This window comes from Paroedura picta, chromosome 4 (assembly GCF_049243985.1).
Source record: "Paroedura picta isolate Pp20150507F chromosome 4, Ppicta_v3.0, whole genome shotgun sequence".
NCBI classification, from domain to species: Eukaryota; Metazoa; Chordata; class Lepidosauria; order Squamata; family Gekkonidae; genus Paroedura; species Paroedura picta.
Genome location: NC_135372.1, coordinates 36718529 through 36740200, shown reverse-complemented (window position 1 = coordinate 36740200; position 21672 = coordinate 36718529). Strand labels below are relative to the sequence as shown.

General features: G+C 44.0%; 1 protein-coding gene across 7 annotated transcripts in view; it reads left to right on the top strand.

The window, feature by feature from the left end:
- The window catches only part of TDRD5 (tudor domain containing 5), a 65496-nt gene that overhangs the window by 34529 nt on the left and 9295 nt on the right, over positions 1 to 21672 (top strand). For all 7 annotated transcript variants that reach the window (XM_077332445.1, XM_077332442.1, XM_077332447.1 and 4 more), the window contains 8 exons: positions 1337 to 1393; positions 2956 to 3127; positions 4010 to 4158; positions 5151 to 5371; positions 7808 to 8020; positions 10476 to 10542; positions 12273 to 12473; positions 16023 to 16172. In XM_077332445.1, the coding sequence (XP_077188560.1) occupies positions 1337 to 1393; positions 2956 to 3127; positions 4010 to 4158; positions 5151 to 5371; positions 7808 to 8020; positions 10476 to 10542; positions 12273 to 12473; positions 16023 to 16172 (1230 nt within the window). The remainder of the gene's footprint in view (positions 1 to 1336; positions 1394 to 2955; positions 3128 to 4009; positions 4159 to 5150; positions 5372 to 7807; positions 8021 to 10475; positions 10543 to 12272; positions 12474 to 16022; positions 16173 to 21672) is intronic.

Genomic DNA, 21672 nt, shown 5'->3' with positions numbered 1-21672 from the left:
ATGTCTTTACCCCTCAAATATTTATTAGCCTGTGTGTTCATACTTCCTTATCATGGTAGTTTTTTGGTACCTTGAAGGCCTTAACGAATTGGACAGGGCGGGAAATAAATTCTTAGAATCATAGAATGATAGAGTTGGAAGGGACCTCCTGGGTCATCTAGTCAACCACCTGCACTATGCAGGACACTCACAACCCTGCCGCTCATCCACTGTAACCTGCCATCTCCTTAAGCCTTCACAGTCTTTTGGAAAAGTCTGCCTTTCCCTCTTCTCAATTTTGTTTGGGCAACATCTGGCCTGATGGGGAGTTCCGGCAATTTGGAAGCATGCACAGTTTTATTGGGTTGGCCCTACTCGAAGGTATTCGACGGGTTGTGTTTTTCTGTCGCCAGTCTTTATCTCCTCCAGGCGACCTTTATTTACAAGTCTCATATAGAATTAGCATGACCAGGCATCTTAAACGGCTTCCTTGCCAGAATGAGCTGAAGAGACTGAGGAGGGAAATGCTTGAGTGATTTTAAATTCAGTGAATTGTCGAAGGCTTTCACGGGTGGAATCAACTGGCTGTTGTAGCCGTGGTCCTGGTACTTTTAGTTCCTGAGTTTTTGCCAGAAAGCCTGGCTGGCATCTTTAGAGGTAGGACATGGCAAGATGGAACTCTTTCCATGCCAAATATGGAGTGTGTGAACAATTGCTGGGCATTTTATTTACTTTTCAGGGGTGGGTGGTTGTAACACGTCACATTGCTGTCTCATCTGGGCTTCTCTCAAGGGTGGACTGGAACAAAGAAGTGTTTTCCTGTGTCTGAATTTCTAGTTCCAGTAGAAAACTCCCATATAAAACAGGAATGTGATGTGTGTCCCTGACCCCCCAAAGTAAATAAAATGGCCAGCAACTGCTCACACACACCATAATTTGGCACAGAGAGATTCCCATCTTTCCGTATCCTACCTCTAAAAATGCCAGTCACAGTTACTGGGGAAACATCAGGGGCTAAAACTACCAGACTGTGTCCCCACAGCCCAAAAAACCCACAACAGCCAGTTAACTTGAAATTCAACTGTGTCGTTCCTCTGTTTGACCCCTTGCACTCTATTTGGGAAACTTTGAAGAGGCAAGGATGTCGTTTAGCTACATCATCTTGTAGCTGGATATTTTTCAGTTACAGATATTTGATTTAGATGGTGGTGGTGCATTTGGTAAACATTAAGTAGTTATACCAGTATTCAGTTTATACACAGCATCTTTGATCTTCTGTTTGGACAACTGAAAAATGGATGTATACACACTGCTTTGCCTAGTTTAAATAGAAACTAATGATGGACTTTCTGTTCAGATTGCAGCTCTGCACCCAGAAGGCTTGCTCGTTTACAGGTTACCTAGTGAATTTGAAGTAAGTTTTCCTCCCCTAGTGAATGGGAATTGCCAAAACTTGCTTGCAGTTATTTCCAAGGCTGCTTGTGTTTATAAGTTTGCTTTGCCTCATCCAGAGCCAGAGCCTTTTCGGTCCTGGCCCCCACCTGGTGGAATGAGTTCCTGGAAGAGCTGAGGGCCCTGTGGGAGTTTCTGACGTTCTGCAGGGCCTGTAAAACGGAGCTCTTCAGCCAGGTTTACGGTTGAGGCTGGGCCATGGAAGATCTGATGGGCCCCCCTTAGAAAGAGATCTCCACCTAGCCGTTCATTGCTGTTGGTGGACAGCCAGCAATCTGGGGATCCCCCTTGGACACCAGAACGCAGCTGCAGGGGTTATAGGGCTTGGAGTTGTTGCTGCCGGGGGGTATTTTTAATGGGTTTATTACCAATGTTTTATGTGGGGTTTTATCTGTAACCCGCCATGAGACGGCTTGCTGGGAGTAGCGGGATATAAATCCAATAAATAAATAATCAAAAATATTGAAATGGAGATTGTGGCTCTGCAGGGAGACAGCCGTGACCTGGATAGCTCAAGCAAGCCTGATCCTGTCAGGTTTCAGAAGCTAAGCAGAGCTGTTCTGGCTAATATTTGGATGGGAGAGCTCCAGGGATTTGCGTGGTAGTTCCAAGGAACACTAGGGACGATGACACAGGGGCAGGCAATGGCAAGCTACCTCCAAATGTCACTTGCTTGGCTGCCAGATAATCCTCAGATCTCCTACCTACATTACATGCGCCCTATGAAAAATAAAATAAACAGCTGGGAGGCAGGCAGTTGTTCACTCTGCCAAATAATAGTGTATGCTAATGTCATTTAGAACCTGATTTGAGCTTGCCAGAGGTTTTGTGCTGTTCGCTTTAGGTGGCTGCCTCCTCTTGGAGAGAAACCCGTTTGCCGGTTGGAGTCTAGAGGCACCTTCAGAACCACAAAATGTTATTCCAGCATAACCTCCTGTGGATTAGAGCCAAGTAAATGGACTCTAGTTCACAGTAGTTTATGCTGAAATAAAATAGTCTTTTAGGTGATGCTAAATTCCAGTTTATTTTTGTCGTACTTTGGTATTCCGCTTCACATATGCCATAGCGATAACTTTGATGGGGGCCCTGAAGTGCAGAGATGATGTGAGTCCCTGTCACCAGGTGCCACCCACATGGGCAGTCCCAGATGAACCCCTTCCAGTTCTTTTGCATAGACCATAACTCTTATGACCATGTGAACTGGTCTCAACTTAGCCAGAACTTTGTCCTGAACTTTTGTAGGCTATCTTCTGTGGATGGGAGTTGAAAATCCTTTCAGATCTTCACAGAACACTTTTTATACAGGTCTTCAATGAGAAATGCATCACTTTCTATAATCCCCCCCCATTTGGGGTGAACAGTAACTGTTGCTTGCATATGAGCCAAATCATTGCAGAAATTCATTATCCAGGGTCTTAGGTATAGTGTCTGCAAGATGGGACAGGTGTGAGAATGTCTGCAGATCACCCACCCCCCTCAAAAAAAAAAGTGCTTTGGTGTGTTTAGTTTTTGTTTTCCCACTAGGCTCATTTTAAAGAAATGTTGCCACTGAGAGAGTTGGGTTTCTTGACCCTGATGGAGTTTGTCGGTGCCCTCAGTGATGTTCTCCACATTGAGTGCAAAGAAGGGGGACAAGATTGGCGCATCTATGACATCAATTCACATTGCCTAGCAGACAGTAAGAAGACACTGGATGGTAAGTTCTTTCAAGAAGATGAGGATGGGTTGAACCAAACATGAAGGGTATGCCAGGACTGTTTCTCTCCTGTTCCATAATCCGGCATGCAGTCCATCTTAAAACCTTGTTTCTAGTGAGCAGTAGACACCAGGGTCCATTCCGTACACATAGGATAATCATAGAATCATAGAGTTGGAAGGGGCCATACATGCGATCTAGTCCAACCCCCTGCTCAACGCAGGATCAGCCCAAAGGCACTTTAATGCACTTTCAATGTGCTTTAGCAGCTGTATTTCCCTGTGCGGAACAGGAAATTCTCCTTCTGAAGTGCATTGAAAGTGCATTATCTATTGTGTGCAGAATAGGCCCTAGAGACAGCATAGGGAGACTACAAGGCAAAGGGGAACAGATGAAAATTTCACTCAAGGAGAATTGCTGCTAACAGGAACAGAAAGAGCCACAGAATCCAAATCCTCACATGTTCCTGCTGGTAATGCTGGTAATGCTGGTAATGCAGGTTTACATTCAGAGTATCTGAATGTTTACAATTTTCATGGTTCATCAGAAGACTGCATTTCTTACATACACGTTCATATTTGCCATTCCACTAAGGGTAATTCTGTTGCATCTACTGGTTTGTTTTGAAGCTATAGACCACTTCTGTCAATATTTTTCTCCTCTCCCACCTGCCCCTGGCACATCTTGGACAAGATGCATTTAATTGCCTACAGGACCTTACTGTTAATCTGTCTACATGCATGGCAGCAGTCTTCTCAAACACTCTCCAGTATATGTTCTTGGATGCCATTTTCCTTAATGTTGTTGGGAATTAGCGTGTTTGGTTTATAATACCTAGTGCTGTGCATGCATTTACTTCTTGTGTGGGTGTTGCTCCTACAGATGACGAGACAAATCAGAACTCCCTGCCTGGTTTGTTAGCTCCTGAGGAAGCTTCTGATAACTATGAGCTGCCCTGCTGGGATTGCCCTCCAAAGGACATGAAGAATGTAGAAGCTAAGCTTAATGTCGTAACGAAGATTGCGAAACCGGTAGGGTGACATTGCAGTAATATCAAAACTGACCAGTAGAATCATTTCATAGCAGGAGGCTAGTTACATACCCCTTGGCCTGGGTTTTCTGTTCCGTTGACAGCTTTTGGGTTGATGGTATTACCTTGAATTTAGGCCGGGGGTCTCCAACCTTTTTGAGCCTGCAAGTACCTTTGGAATACTAAAGGACTGAACCATTGATTCTTCCAATAATCCTCACCCAATCCAAGGAAATGCCAAAGCCATATATATTAATAAGATTCCAGTAGGATAAGTTCCAAAATTCACAATATTTGTTTATTTCTTATATTCATAAATCATTTTAACAGTGAAGTATGGCAATCATAACGGGGTCCCAGGTATTGTATTCACCCGCTTTCCTGAACCTGGGCTAGACATTAGAGAATGAAACATTTCCCCTTCTTTTTTGATTGTATAACATGTGGTCTAATGAACAGGTCTGGGGGTTTGAGCAGTTGCATACTGTGATTTTATTTATTTTATTTATTTACTCTTGGCAAGCTGGCTCATGGTGGTTTACAAAATAAAACCCCGGCTCAAGGTTGACTCAGCCTTCCATCCTTCCGAGGTCGGTAAAATGAGTACCCAGCTTGTTGGGGGGTAAATGGTAATGACTGGGGAAGGCACTGGCAAACCACCCCGTATTGAGTCTGCCATGAAAATGCTGGAGGGCGTCACCCCAAGGGTCAGACATGACTCGGTGCTTGCACAGGGGATACCTTTACCTTTACCTTTTTAACACAATAACATTCCCATTAAATTCCCAGTTTTCAGGTGGGGAGCACCCAAATATTAGTGGGAAATAAGCAGATTTCTATATATTGGCTGGCAGCTTTTCTGCATGGAGTCTTGGAGGGCTGGGCAACTATTTCAGACTGCTAAGGCTTCTCTTGTCTTGTGTCTTGGCAATAAACCCGAGGGGCCTTCTGCCGAACAGCTTGACTGAGTGTGAAACCCTCTCTTGATTGTAGCACCTGGGTCTGGAAGAGCCTCATATAATGCAAGAGATAATGCAAGAAGAAATCCCGCCGGATGCTGTTCAGGACAGGCGCCTCCATTGCCTCCCTCAGCTGGAGAGCTCTACTTTGGTCGGGTTGTCTGTAGAATATGTGATCTCTCCTTCTCAGTTCTATGTCCAATTTTACGGTCCAGAAACTTCCGAGAAACTGGAAGACATGATGATTGAAATGAGGTGAGAGTGTTCTCGGGATGTGAATTGGGTAGGATTTCTGGGGAAGGGGAACCTGCTGGGACTGCCTTGATTTTGTGCAAGTATGCATACGATTGAAACCCAGATGCAAACATCTCTTTGTCACGTAGTAACTGGCAAGTTCCCTGGAGTCCATTAAAGTTTGCATCACTGAAGCAGTCGGTGCGAACTTAAATGGACTCCAGGGAATGGTAGAGGACAGGAAGGCCTGGAGGATCATTGTCCATGGGGTCGCTTAAATGGACTCTGGGGAATGGTAGAGGACAGGAAGGCCTGGAGGATCATTGTCCATGGGGTCGCTTAAATGGACTCTGGGGAATGGTAGAGGACAGGAAGGCCTGGAGGATCATTGTCCATGGGGTCGCGATGGGTCGGACACGACTTCGCACCTAACAACAACAACTGGCAAGAGTGAATCTATATGAGCTGTTTTTTTATACCCTGCTTTTCACCACCTGAAGGAGTCCCCAAATGACTTAAAACCCCCTTTTCCTTCCTCTCCCTTCAAAGAGACTATGTGAAGTAGGTGGGCCTGAGAGAACAGCTCTGCGAGAACAGCCCTGAGATAACTGTGACTAGCCCAAGGTCGCCCAGCTGGTGGCATGTGGAGGAGTCAGACATCGAGCCTGGTTCTCTAGATTAGAATCCGCCGCTCTTAACCGATACGCTACGCTGGTTCTCTGAAGTCTCTCGTTATTTTCTTTTGCGTATTTGTCTGTTGTCTCTCAATATTGACCTCCAAGACGGTTTTCAGTATGAGACTAAAACTGTAAGAAGAAAGGGGAAAAAAGATTGTTGGAAAATCCAGATGGCAAATAGCAGCAGGACACTCTTCCAACTCAATTAAATTTTGAAAAATTGAAGGCTCTCCTCTTAAAAGTCTGTTCCAATTAAAAATATCAGCCTGCCTCAGAAAGGAGGCAAATGGTGGGATGTTTGTGCATCCTGCGGAAAGGCATGCCACAGAACAATCATCTCCAGTGTAGACCCTAGAAGCACAATTGTGTACAAGCTGTGTGTTTCCTGATATCCACCTAGTTTTTGAATGTGGGGGCTAAATTTCAAAGAGTCTTCAGCAACGGCTTTCCTTACCTGGCTAGGCACATCATGACCATACACCCACACTAGCCATTCACAGACTGTGTTATGCCCTTGTGCTTGGAAATGCCTCAGTCACTGAGGGAACAATCCTTCCTCTTTCTTTGGAAATTGCTATCAGATAGCCTTTTCCCACCAATAACCTGCCCTAGCTTTCATGCCTCCTTGGTGCTTCAGGAAAACTCAGGAGACACTGCTTTTGTGTCAACAGGGGAGCACCCATTCAAAAGCATTTTCATCTGTCTTCTGGTCACACTTAGCGTGTGATTTTGGATTAACCCAAGGAGAGTATGGGAAATAAAGAAATTGCATGAGCATGTTCCCAAATGCATAGATTGTTGAAATTCAGTGCAAGGGAGGGAAGGGAGAAGTACTGTTAGATACATTTGGAGATGGAGATTTAGGGGAATGGACTAACAAATCAAATGTGAGGGGAATCTGGTTGTGACATTGATCATCAGGGTTGATTTGTCTGATCTGGCTGGCTAAGGTGTCCCCTACTTCCATCACTGCTCTCTCTTGCATCTGTCTTGAAGCTGCACACTTGGTGGAAGAGGACGACCTACCTAGCTAGAAGGAGTGTACTGTTCTTTGGTCAAGGGTATAGTTGCACTCCCCTGCTAGATCGCCAAATCTTTTTTCCTGATGTTCTGTGATATTGTGTAGTCACCAGCTTGTGCCCCTCAACCGTAAGGTTTCTGTCATAAACAATAAATGCTCATCCCCTAAAAAATCAAGGATTTTGCATACTTAAATGATTTTTTCCCTCCTAGTTCTGTAAGAGAATGTTAGTTAGTGAATTATGAAGAAAAGGGGTTGGTATTTATACCCCACTTTTCACTGCCCAAAGGGCTCAAAGAGGCTTACAATCACCTTTCCTTCCCTTCCCCATAGCAGACACTCTGTGAGATGGGTGATGCTTAGAGGGCTCTGAGAGAAATTGCTCTGTGAGAGCAGCTCTAACAGGACTGTGACTAGCCCAAGGTCACCCAGCTGGTTTCATGTGGAGAAGTGGGGGATCAAACCTGGGTCTCCAGATTAGAAGCTCTTAACCACTACACCAAGGTGGCGTGTAGTCCTACCCCCATTGCTTGAAGTCTGAGCATGCTTATTGCCTTCAGAACGTTGGCAGCTATTTTCTTTGGAGGTGGGCAGTAGAGGGATATGAATTGGCCTGCTTAACACCTGTATAGTCTCATGGTGGTGGAAGTAGTTGGTCTGAAAAAATCTAATTATTTTCCCCTGCCCTGAAAATTCCTCAGTGGCTCCAAACTCTTGGACGTTAGTCTTTTAGTGATCTGTATATTTTGTATCTTTCAGACGATGCTATGCCAGTAAAAATGTAGCTGACCGTTATGTGATACCTGAAGCCTCAATTAAGCCTGGCCATCTTTGCTGCGTAAGGAACTTACACGACAAGTGGTGGTATCGAAGTATCATCCATTGTGTCCTCAGTGACCAGGAAGTGGAAGTGTTTTACCTAGATTTTGGAAACATGGGGATAGTCCCAAAATCTCACCTGAGGTTTCTCAAGTAAGTGGTCTGTTAACCTCCCTCCCGATGGGACATCTGGAGGAAATACAGTTAAATGTCACAGAGTTTCTTGTCTTTGGATTTATGTTTTTCCTGATATTATTTTGGAATTTTGTGGCAAAATTGGGGTATTCTTCATCTAATACATGTATGTTTTCCTGAGCCTCTCTGGAGAACCTTAATATCCTTGTCCCATAGCTTTCTCTCTGAGGCAGTCATTCATAGAATCATAGAATAATAGAGTGACCCTCCTGGGTCATCTAGTCCAACCCCCTGCACTATGCAGGACACTCACAACCCGATCGCTCATCCACGCTAACCTGCTACCCCCTTGAACCCTCACAGAATCAGCCTCTCTATCAGATTACTATCCCGCCTCTGTTTAAAAATTTCTCAGCCATTCTCAACAAGGGTTATTAGTAATACTAGCGTTACTAAAGAGCCCTGAAGGGATTATTTCAGTTGGGGGGGGGGATTTAATTTTTTTAATTCATATTGGAAAATTAACTAACCTCAGGGGGGGGAGTCAGGAGGACAGAGTGGTTTTCTGCTCATCTGTCTGGTCAGCGGTGGCCTTGTTGAATTCACATGCAATGGAATGGGAGGGATTCTTCTGCACTCTCCCCATTGGATCCTCCCATTTCGCTCATCTCCCATTTCCACCATCTCAGAATTTCTTTTCAAAGCCCCGCTGGCAGAAAATGGCTGGGGGAAGGCTTTTGCAAGTAAAGAGATTCAGATATTCATGCAGGAAAGGACCAGGTCCAATGTAATAATCTATCCTCTAAAGCAGGGGTAGTCAACCTGTGGTCCTCCAGATGTTCATGTACTACAATTCCCATGAGCCCCTGCCAGCATGTGTAGTCCATGAACATCTGGAGGACCACAGGTTGACTACCCCTGCTCTAAAGCAGCCATCTTCTACAGTGAAACTGATCTTTGTAGTTTGGAGTTGAGCTGTAATTCCAGGGTATCCCCAGGTCCTGCTTTCTTCCCAGGTTTCCCCTTGCCCTGGCAACCATTTCCGACCCTGGGAAAATATCTTCTCAGGTCTTGCTAGGATTACCAAACTCCTAGTGGTGCCTGGAGATCTCCCAAAAGTTACAAGTGATCTCCCCTGAGGAGAACTGCTGCCTTGCATGGTGGGCTTTTACAACTGCTGAGATGAATGCTTCCTTGTTTTGCTCAGGCAAAGTGCTGCCTGCACAATAAAAAGTTAATTTCACAAGTATTTTATTTTATTAGCAGTGGCATGTTCACTGTAAACATGTGACTCTCTGGGGTGTGGCAGGGAGACATGGCCAGCTGACATCACTTCCGGGGTTAGTTGAGGCTTGAAGAATATTTCACAGGTTACTCCACAGTCAGAAGGTTGAAAAAGGCTACTTTGAGGTAACCTGGCAGTAATTAGAATTTTTAGCATGTGCTAGCTGTTCTGGACGTGTGATAAAACAGCTGGCTGTTTAGAACAGTGATCCCCAACTTGGCACATGCTTGCTTGCCTCATTACATAAAAAGGCAGACATGTTGAAGAGGGGGCCAACTGCAGCTTTAGAGGCAAGGACTAGGAGCAATGGATTCAAATGACAGGAAAAAAGATTCCACTTAAATATTAGAAAACATTTTGGGGCAGTGAGGGCTGTCTGTAGATGGAATATGCTGCCTCGGAGGGTGGTGAAGTTGCCTTCATTGGAAAGTTTTTAGGAGATTGGATGAGCACCTGTCAAGAGGGTGTGATCTTGAAGTCCCTGAGAAGGTGGCGGGCTGAACTGGATGACTGTGGCTGCCCACCTGCTCACATGCCTAGGCACTATTACATGCTGCCCACAGCCCCTCTAGCCTGAATTAAATATAAAGCATTGTTTAATTTCCTCTTCTCTGCTCTGCAGTTGTTGTTTGCCTTGGGGAGGGAGAAGGTTAATTTCGAGCAGCTGTGAGTAATTACAAACCTGAGTGACTGCCTGACATGCACCCAACGCAGATTGTAATAGGTCTTATTTTCTAGAGTGTGTCATGTGTGGCCCAAGCAGCAACATAAGAAAGAGGAAGGGGTAAGAAATGGCTTAGCCATTTAGTGCTTGGCCAAGCCACCCATTTTGTAGTGGCACCTGTCACCTTTTCTTGATCTCAAATTCCAGAAGCACCTGCAGGCAGAACAAGGTTGAGGATGCCTGGTTCAGTCGGTCTATTCTATTCTGCTGTATAAGGTTCATCTGTTGACTTTTGATTCATTGTCCCATATGAAATCGATATGAGATAGCTGGGCCTGATAATAGAAAATAAGAGGTGACTTGGAAGTGTTTGTGCTAATTTCCATGCTTGCAGTGTTGCCTTTTTAGACAAATAAATAACCAGATATGGAAAAAGATGCCTGTTGAAATGCCCAGAGAAGACCACATGGGCCTCTTGATGTTGTTGCATCCCAGTTTTTAAGATTGCTTTGCTCTTATGGCAGGGACTGCTATGCAAACCTTCCTGCCCAGGCTACACCTTGTTGCTTGGCCCAGATGAAACCTGCAATGGTATGTATATACTTGGTTTTTAGTCATCCCAAGCAGTTGTAAGACAGTTAAAAGCCATTTCTGTCTCTCATATACATTTCTGTCTCATAGAATCATAGAATAATAGAGTTGGAAGGGACATCATGGGTCATCTAGTCCAACCCCCTGCACTATGTTGGACACTCACATCCCAATCACTCATCTACTGTGACCTGCCACCCCTTTGCCTTCACAGAATCAGCCTCTCCGTCAGATGGCTATCTAGCCTCTGTTTTAAAATTTCCAAAGGTGGAGAACCCACCACCTCCCGAGGAAGCCTGTTCCACTGAGAAACCGCTCTGATTGTCAGGAACTTCTTCCTGATGTTTAGACAGAATTTCTTTTGAATTCATTTCATCCCATTGGTTCTGATCTGTCCCTCCGGGGCAAGAGAGAACAATTCTGCTCCATCCTCCATATGACACCCTTTTAAATACTTGAAGATGGTCATCAAATCCCCTCTCAGTCTTCTCCTCTCTAGGCTAAACAGACCAAGCTCCCCCAACCTTTCTTCATACGTCTTGGTCTCCAAACCCCTCACCATCTTTGTTGCCCTCCTCTGGACACGTTCTCTCATAAACATTTCTGTCTCTCATGTACATACTTAGGATTGCATGCTTCACCAAAGCCCAAGGTGGCACTGAAGGCAGTGCACCAGCCGGTGCCCACATGCAGGTGCAGAGCTCTGCGGCTGTGTGCGGGCGCTGACTGGCGCACCACCACCACCCCTCCGTGCTGCGGTGCTGTCCGCCTCAGGCTTCGGTGCTCGCCGCAATAGCCAGAGTGTGCCAGAGCGCGCAACCCTAATACATATCTACATGCATACAAATAGAATGACTGTTAGCAAAAGCAGCATGAAAATTCAGCCAATGCTGTTTAATTGTGGGGCGTTCACTGAGATGGCCTGTCTGCATAATCTTGTTATTTAGTTTATGAACAGAAGGACTAGCTAGGAGTTCTCACTCTGAAATGTCCACTTCCAGTTTCCTTCCATCTCTACTTAGACCTGACCATATGTGTCGACATAGTTTGAAACAGAAGTTGCAGTCTCAATGGTCAGCAGTGAAGGAGCCCTTATATTCAGTTTTTTTGTTTGTAAAGCCATTTGTTTGAAAAACTACTTGAGGCACTCCTAAGTTGTTCTGAATCTGATTCACCAGCGCATTTATATCACTGAACTGTTCTGTACTTAATATTGGTAATTGTGTGAATTACCACTTGAAAAGTATTGCATTTGGGAATATGAGGTGATAAGATATTTCACTGGATGGGGTTAGAGCTGTAATGGCTTTGTTCACATGTGCAAATCGCCACTTGATATGACCATCCCCAAGGGATGGACATGCACTGTAATCTATATTTGTGCTTAATGAGAGAGAGTTTTTGTTATACTCTTTCTTCAAGGAACTCAGGGTAACATACGTGGCTTCGTTATCATCCAGATTTTATCTTCTCAATAATCTTGTGAGGCACATAATACTGACAAAGCAGAACTGGCTCAAGGTGACCCAGTTAGCCCCATGGCTGAGTTGCAATTTCATCCTGGGTGTTACAGTTCTAATTCAACATGCCAATCAACCTGCCTTGTACACTACAGGGAATCTACACTATGGGCTGTGTCCTCTGTGCTATAATGGTGTCCTCTGTATAAACGAATGATTGATGTCTCTCCCAGTCCTCTGAAATTTGGGCTTATCCTTCCTTTGTTCAAGGGCGATTGGACTTCTGGTGCCATACTTGAATTCCAAAGGTTGTGTGGATTGAAGCTGCTGGTGGGAGTGGTGGATGAATACATAGAAGGTGTCCTTCATCTGTTCCTTTGTGATACCAGCTCTGCTGAAGATATCTACTTCCATGATGTATTGAGATTAGGAGGCCATGCAGTGGTCTGCAGAGAGAACATTCCTTCCAAGGTGAAAAGAGGACAAATTCCTGTAGAGAAGGCTACTTGTGTGAAGAGGTGATCAAAAAGATTATGAGTAAAGTGTAGCATTGAGTCAAAACCAACTCACAATGACGCTATGAAGTCTCACCTCATGAGGATTTCAAGACAGGAGATGAGCAGAGGTGGTTTGCTGTCACGTTCCTTTGCATGGGAGCCCCTCTCTTCCTTTTTGGTCTTCCATCCAAGTACCTGCCATGCTTAGCTTCCAAGCTCTAATGAGATTAGTCTAGTCTGGGTTATTAGGGCTGCCGCCCAAGAGATTTGTATGTATTATGGAGCATGGCAGTCTCAGACTGGCTTGTTGTGAACCTTGCTAAGCCAAGGGAGAAACATCTCTCCCCACTGAACCAAAGCCAAAAAGGCTGATGTCTGATGGCACACTCTAAATCTGAAGTTTCTTGTGTGGAAGATCAAAAGGAGCATGTGACTAGCTTATTTTGCTTCTGAAACAGCCTTGTCCCAAAATCTGTGAAACAGCAGGATTACTTGTTTATGGGATGAATGAATTAGTTAAAAATTGTTGGCAGAGAGAACCGAACATCAGGAAACTTAAAGAATAAACAACTGTGGAGAGAGAGCGAGAACTTTTCTAGCTGTTGTCTGCAGTCATTTTTCTGTTGTTCATCTGCTGTTCTAGAGACACGCAGGGAGGAAGTGCTCTCCAAAAGCAGGAAGTGTCCTCAGGACATTGGAGGAGATAATTTGAAAATCAGAAAGTTCCTCTTCGGTCTATGCTAAATAGTTGACGGTTACAGATTTATTAAGGTTTAATTAATAGCCCCGTAAACCATACAAATATAAATTCAAGAATTTAAAAAACAGTAAAACAGAAGTTTGCTGCATCAACAACACAATTTTGATATAAACGGCTCAAAAACAATCTTAATCTATGTACGCTAAATATGTGTCTCCTTCCAGTGCCCCCACAGGACACCCTTTATAATCTGTTCAGTTATGCTCACTGCACATCTATGCATATTCTGCCAACAAAAACAAACCAATCCTAGATCAGCTTTTTTTGCCATTTTAAAATTATTTACTTTATCTTTATCTCTTTTTAGAATAACCTGGTTCAATATGAAACCGCCTTTTGATACAAGGCAGAGTATGTGCCTGCACGTTGTTCTTTAAAAGTCCGTAACTGCGCCATGATTAGCATTCTTAACTATGGTTGACCCAAACTGTGATTTTGGTGTGACGTTTGAGCTGAGCCATTTTGTTAAGAACTTAATACCTGATGTAAAGAAGAGAACCTGGGGGAGCAAATCTGACTCGAGGTCAGGCCTTTAAAAATGACACAACGTGTTGTGTGCTGTTCTGGCCAGTTAGGGATGTTATGACAGTCAATTAAGCAGGTAAATTCTAGTACAAGAGCATCTTGGAGACCAGCAAGGTTTTCAGGGTATGAGCTTCTGAGAGTCAGAGCTCCCTTTGTCAGATACTTGATGAAGAGAGCTTTGACTCACTAAAAGGTCGTACCCTGAAAATTGTATTGCTCTCCAGGGTGCCACTGGACTTGAATATAGCTGTTCCACTGCAGGCGAACATAGTTATCCTCTGAAACTATCAACTAAATAGAGTCATTTGGGGGCACAGATCAGCTATAGTTAAACAATTTGAAGTCCTGCTGACTTCAGAAGGGAGAGAATGTATTTTGTGTTTTGCTCTCCTGTGTAATTTAATGAAAAGAACGATTAACTGTTACTGCTGAATTTAGCCTTAATTTTTTATCTAATAGGGAAATGTTGTCCTGATCAGCAGCTACCAGTGAATGCTTTTCAAAGGTTCTGTTTCATGTTGGATAGACACATGGACAGACAGAGGCAATGCAAATATCTTTATGTTATTGTTGACTACCCACCGTTTGGCCACCCCTGACCTAGACTGTAGGCTCTCCAAATATCCATGGATTACATTTACTACGAGCCCCTGCTCACGTAGTCCATGATATCTGGAGAGCTACAGTTTGACCACCACTGCTCTAGGCAGATAACTCCCAAGTTCAAAAGGCGTGTGGATTAGATGCCCAGATGTTCTGGATTATTATTCTTGTTGTGTACAGGTTTTCGTTAGCTGCAAATTATTATGGTTTGTTTGCCCTTTGGAACCAGTTTACAACTTGACAAATAATGGATTTAAATATGGACTCTCCCGCCTCCCCATTTGAAATTCAGGATGATTTTATCAAGCTGGGGATGAGGCCACATCACCACAGCCGATAATCAATAACTTTCATGATTCCCCTTACCACCATTGTATTCTGGAGGTGGTACTGACATTTTTTCCCCAAGGAGATTCCACATGCCCCATGCTCTTAAACCAGAGCATGCGTGTGGTGTAGGAAATGCTAAGAATATTTTGATTTGTCGGGGAAATTTGGACAAGATCTCACAGGCCTTAGACAAAACTACTTTTTTGCCAGTGTGGGGTGGGGTGGTGGTTAAAAAGCGGTAGACTCTAACCTGGAGAGCTGAGTTTGATTCCCCATTCCTCTACATGCAGCTAGCTGGGTGACCATGGGCCAATCACAGTTCTCTCATAGCTCAGTCAGTCAGTCACCTTTTATTGGCATAAAACAACCGTAAAACATATAGAAACAGGACTTAAAAATGCAACGAGATAATAAAATAGGCCATGGGGTTACATAACCGAACAGATCTTAAAATGATAAAATGAGCTATAAAATATAGAATAGTATCTTAATTAGGACTCTGGCGACTATAATGGTTACCTCTGGATCGCTGTCAGAGAGCAGGAATTGCAAGGTCATAGACTTGCTTACAGAAGGCTTGTTTCTCAGCAAGGCAACAAACTCTCTCAGCCTCCTCCACCTCACAGGTTGTCTGTTGTGGGGAGAGGAAGGGAAAGGTGTTTGTAAGCCGTTTTGGTACTCCTTCTGGTAGTGAAAAGCTGGGTACAAAAAAACAGCTCTTCTTCTACCACACACTGGACTTCTGAATATGAAGTTTGGCCTATATCAGATGCTGTAAAAATGCTGAATAGATATGTGAATCTTAAAGCACTCATCTGCACAGTGGATACCACAAGGGATTTGCCCCTAAATTGCAGAGCCCTAATTTTTGACCCTGAGTGTTCGGTGGCATGTCCATGTATACTCCACACGCTCACTGCAAAAGACAACCGTGTGCTGTGGTACCACACAATGAGGAGTCGGAGAGAGACCAGTGATTGGCCTCATCTTTCTAGTCCTGTCTGCCTGTCAGTTTTGACGGCCATGGATTTAATGCAGTTGCTTTTATAGAGAGACCTTTGAGCCAGAGCTGTTAGGAATTCTCTCCGTCTTGACACTTTCATTATAGATTCCAGCCATTTAACGAAATGTGGGTAATAGCATTTTTTTTATGAGAACCTGTAAAACGAAAGACATTGGATCATTATGACTGGTCTCTGTCATGAAGCAGATTTTTATTGTTATGAAATGTCACTCAGAGATTTTTTTTTTTTGCCTTGACAAGTGTAAAACATTTCCTTAATTGTCCTTGTTTCTGTCTAACAGGGCTTCAGAGACTTAAATCCTTCCTCCTTATATCTGAAGCCCAGTCCAGAGCTGAAGGCTGGTTTGAAAAACGGAGATGCTTCCACCGTTCTTCAGGATCTTCCAGGAACAACCTCTTCAGAACTTTGCAAAAATGAAGTCCATATTCAGGTGTGCTGGGATTTTTTGTGGGGAGGGGGGATCAACTTTATTCCCTAACTATTAATCCTTAAAACTTCAGTATGTAAATAAATAGGGAAAAGGCTGAAGTGTTTGGTCCACTACTGATTTAGCGAGAAAATAAAGAGGCACATCTGTCACTAAGTATCGAAAAACAAGGCCTATGCCGGTGGTGCAAGAAAAGTAAAATTATTTTATTACTCAGTTAAAAAAAATTCCCAATACATTTCACCCCCCCCCCCCAAGGCTTCTTCAAGGTATGGTTAAAAGTGATTATATGTCTCCCAGTTAAATAGATAACTCCTATTTGTCATGAATCGATTAGTCATTTCTTTCAGCAACACGTAAGATGTACCCTGCCACAAAATATGATTGCAGGGACTTGGCAAATTGATGGGAGATAGGTCTAGCAGGACATGTTTGCTTTGATTTTAAAAAAGAACCTCCATGATCAGGGGCAATGTAGCTTGGATTGCCAGTTACTTGAGAGCCACAGCAGGGGAGACCTCATGTTGACCCACTCACCCCCTCCCACAGTGGCCATTGATGGGCCTGGAGAGGGGGGGAAGGGGAGGGCCCTCAGGTGGGCATGTCCACAGCTGTGCTTCCCAACAATATTCTGCACACTTGCGCCTCTTCTGGAGTCTCTCAAAGCCTGAAGAATATTTCACGGGTTTGTCAACAGTAAAAAAGCTGAGAAAGGCGGTCTTAACTAGCCAAGGCTGTTTGAACTCCCTTTATCATTGCTGCATTCATGGTTTTTTGGAAGGGAGGGTTCTATACTAAAGTGTCCATCAATAGTGATAATAACTTGACTTCTTTTGGATGCTTTCTTCTGGTGTACTACAGGGTTTGAGCGTCTAGAGTCCATTGACTGAGATCTTCCAAGTCCATTGACTGAGATCTTTGGCCATCTGTTAATGCAACCCAACTCTCTGCATTTCTCTGACTAAACGTTCTAGTCCAGTTGCCCTAAGCAAACTGACATTAAATGTAGACAATGCAGAAGGGATGCTGGTGAGGTGTAGTTTAGTCCTGTGTAGGACTACACAAGATGTCTTTCCAACATGGAGAGGGGGGCACCCAGAAAAGGTACACAAAACGAGTTGGCTCATCTGTGTCATTTGTGCCCAAGTTCCAAGGTGTTGCGTTGGTCTTGTGACCTGTAGCCCCACACTGCAATTACATTCCATGGTCCCAAGCACAGTTTCTTAGGTCACTTCCTGAGGGAATTGGTTGTCCCTCTCTGGAAAACCATGTCCTAGTACTTTGCATGTACTACACCAGTCAATGTCCCTTTCTCTCCCGTCCTAAAGCATATATGATACCTTTTCCACCCCCCCCCCTTCAGTCTTCCTTCAAGCTGGGGACAAGTTGAGGGAAGTCTCCTTGTCCTGCTGAATATATAATGTACAATTAAGATGGATCCGGCAAGGCACTACTTGTGTTGTGTGGTTTCTGCTAGATCTTGACGCTGCTTGCTCTTGCCATCATGAACTTCCATGGCAATGAGAATGTTGGAAGTATTTCTTTTTTTCCCCCCCATTTTTATTTTGAGTATATAAAATATAAAGACAGAAAGAGACAAAAACTATATACATTATTACCTCATCCCTCACCCCCCCTCAATCCCTGATATCCATAGCTCTTCAATTAGCAAGGTAGTCTAAGCAGTATGGCCATTGCTCCTGATATTCTTCAGTTGGTCTTTTATTGAATATAGATAGATGTAAGCTGCACCATTCTCTATAGTTCCATAACTTTATTCAGCCATGTCTCAATGGTCGGTATTTCTGAAGATTTCCAAATCTTGGCTAAGACTAATCTTGCTGTTGTAGTCACGTAGAAAAAAAAGGTTCTAGCTTGAGTAGATAATATATTCATGTCTTAAAGGGAGGTTAATCTTAAACATTACTTCTAAAAGACCATGCACTTTTGTCCAGAATTTATACACCTTACCACATCTTCATCATATGTGAAAGAAGGACCCCACTTTGTCATTACACTTCCAACAAACATTGTTGTATCCCTTAGCCATTTTTGTAATAACCTATCCTTATCCATTGTTGCTCTTATATATTTGTGAAACAGGCCTGGGGGTGGAGACTGTCCTCGCTGTCTGTGATGGAATAGGGCCAATCAGGGTGTGGCCAGCAAAGCCACAAAGCTGGCCGCACCCTGATTGGCCCTCTCTCTCCACCTCCCATCCTCCCTGCTCGCCCGCTTGCAGGGGAGGAAGATTCCCTTCCTTGTGATTCGCAAAGCGCTCTTGCCGGCTCGCAGAGGTGGCGAGAGTGCTTGCCGGGCCCCAGGGAACCGGCCGCATCAATGGTGGTGCTGGTGGGGAAGATTCCTTTCCCCAGGGCCCGGCAAGCACTCTCGCAGGGGCGATGAAAGCGCTTGCTGGGCCCCAGGGAAGCAACTGTGGCAACGGTTTGTGTGTGGGGGGGGGAAGTTTCCCTTCCCTAGGCGGCGAGAACGCTTGCCGTGCCCCAGGGAGGCGGCCACAGCACCGGTGGCCCACAGGGGCCTGGGGGGGGGGACTTTCAAAGCCCGTTCTTATGAATGGGCTTTGCAGCTAGTCTATAAATAATCTTATACCAGTTTTCTCTTAGAGTTTGATTATTTGTGAGTTTAGGGATCTTAGCCCACAGACGTTCCCATTCTTCTGTGGGAAGCATGGAAGTATTTCTGATGTCTTAGTCTGGCTCATGCAGCTTAATTAACTCTAATGGTTGTTTACCAATCCTTTCATTTAACTTGGGGGCAGGCTGTAACCTTTTAATTTAAATCCCTCACCTACTGACTTTTGTGTAAACAATAATATGTCCTTACCGTCAGCATGGGATTACTTTTGGAATCTGATTTGTGCTTCGTTGGTGACTAAGTAATAGCTGATCCTCAACTATTTCATCTTGTGTGCCTTAAATATTATCTACAAGTTGTAGCTGCATTGATTTAAAGCAAAAATTGATTTAAAGCAGCTGCATTGATTTAAAGCAAAAGCCCCAAACAAGTCTGCATAATAATGGGGGGACATATAAAGAAACACTGTTGGTTTCTTGTGGAAATATACCCCAAAGCAAACAAAACCAAAAGTGGTATCTTCTTGAAATTTATTAAATGCAGTCCTAGGTTATGTTAAATGTTTTTGCAACCAGAACGGGGTGCCAGGTATACAATCCCGCTTTCTGTTTCTTCTTCAAGTGTTGCAATTATGGTCTTAATATAAAGATTTAACATCACCAGTATTACTTCCAGTTATAAAGGTAAAGCATATCACATTGGCAATAGCTCTTCAGTAAAGGAGTCACTTCTTCATAATTGAAAGAGTTTGCTGTGTGTGTGTGCATATATGTTCAGCACTGCCAAGTCATTTTTGATTTTTGGCAACCCTATGAATTAATGACTTCCAAAACATCTTTTTGTTAACAGAGGACCATGGTTTCCTTGACTGTCTCAATCCATCTCCTGTTGGATCTTCCTTTTTTCCTGCTGCCTTCAACTTTTCCTAGCATGATTTTCTTTTCCATTGACTTTGTGTTTGCATAATATGACCAAAGTACAATAATCTGTTTACTCATTGTAATTTCTAAGGAGAGTTGAGACTTGATCTAGAACCTTTTGACATGTCTTTTTGGTCATCCACAGTATCTGTAAAACTCTCCTCCCACACCACATTTCAAATTGATGGCATGGTGGTAAAGAAAATGATTGCAACTTTCTGATTGATCATACAGTTATTAGAAATTAACTATAGTTCCGCATATGGGTTTGACTGTTTTGACCCTTGTTTTTTATCAAGAGAGCAGTATGTTCCTCTCCAGAGTATAACTTCCCCATGAGTTTGAGGAGGAAATGTTTGGAGCAAGGTGAAGCCAGTCTTATCTTGTGCGCCAAGGCCAGAAGGCCATGAGTAAGCCATTACAATATGTAAACTTGGGGGCTGGGATTGATGCTAGGCAAAGACCCAGAGTCTTGTCAGCAGTTCTTGGAAGGCTGGTGTTACAGCTGTAGGGTGTTCCAGGAAGGTGGAGTGGGGAGATAGAGACCCCAGGCTATTGGCTCATCTTGCAAGGGGCATCATCTTTCCCAGCCTCCAAGGAAAGAGTATGTAACACAATGTAATCCTATTGTTCTTTGTGCAGATTTGGGAACCCCCCTGTGCCTGTATTTCTTCTGCAGTAAAAATATTTAGAAAGTTTTCTCTCTCAGTGTGATTAACTGGGAGTGTTATGCTGGGAAAAGAACCCTAATTAGGCCACTAGGTTATAAAAATGAGTCAACTTTCTTAATGTCATCTTTCTTTATTGTCCAACATTTACACCCATACATAGCAGTAGGGAAAGCTGTGGTATTAATTATCCTGATCTTGGTTGCTAGCAACATATCCCCACACCGTTTAAGAACACATCCACTAGAAAGATGTGAACTATCATTAGGAGGAGTGGGTTCAGTTGTAATGTGTTTATTAATTTTGTATAATAATTTTAAGTCAGATATTATCTGCCCTACACCAACCAGAAAAGAGCAGGATAGAAATAAAAAAGTCTTATTATTAATAATAACAGTGTTTTCTATCTCCTTCATGGCTACCCTTCCCCATATCAGTTTCCTTCTGATTTCTGGGTTGTAGATTGATACTCCATATTCTAGGTGCTTGGGGGGGGCAACAGTGCGAGGGCTTCAGGAATTCTGGCCTCGCTGTTAGACCTGTGGTAGAGTGTTGGACAAGGTGGACCATTGGCTTGATCCAACACGGCTTCTCTTATATTCTTCCTGCCTTTTGTTTGATACCCTTGTCCAGAGTATAGGTTGTGCATAAAAAAAACAAATATTGTGGCACATTCAGTTCTTTTAAAATGAACAATAGTCATGATCTACACTAGCGGTCCCCAACCTTCTTCTGGTCGGGGACCGCCTCCGGGGGTGGGGGAGAGCCAGCGGCCCGGCTGCCGCAGTTGCTAATAAACGCGCATGCCCAATTGCTGCGCATGCGCGTTTTGGCCACCAGGTGGCGCTAACACGCATGCACAGAGTTGCCACGCATGCGTGTTTTGGCCACCAGGGGGCGCAAACACGCATGCGCGGCAGTTCTGCGCGTTTGCGTAGCTGGCGCGCCGGCTGCCGTGCCGGCCTCTTCCCTCCCTCTCGCTGCAGGGGGGAGGCAGGCGCGGCCGCTGGCGGCCCGGTATGATGGCCTTTGCGGCCTGATACTGGGCCGCGGACCGGGGGTTGGGGACCCCTGATCTACACTGTCAAATGTTCTGTAGTAATCTATGAAAAATGACCTGACTTCCTTCTGAAAAATTTTTATGTTCCAATAATCTGTGTAAATTTGCAATATGATTTCTAGCACTGCTTCCTTTTTTGAATCCAGCTTGAATATCTGGAGTTTCTTGTTCCATATATGGTAACAGTCTTTGTTGTAAGATTTTGGGTGTTACTTTACTTGCTTGAGAAATTAATATGGTGGCTTGATAGTTGCTAC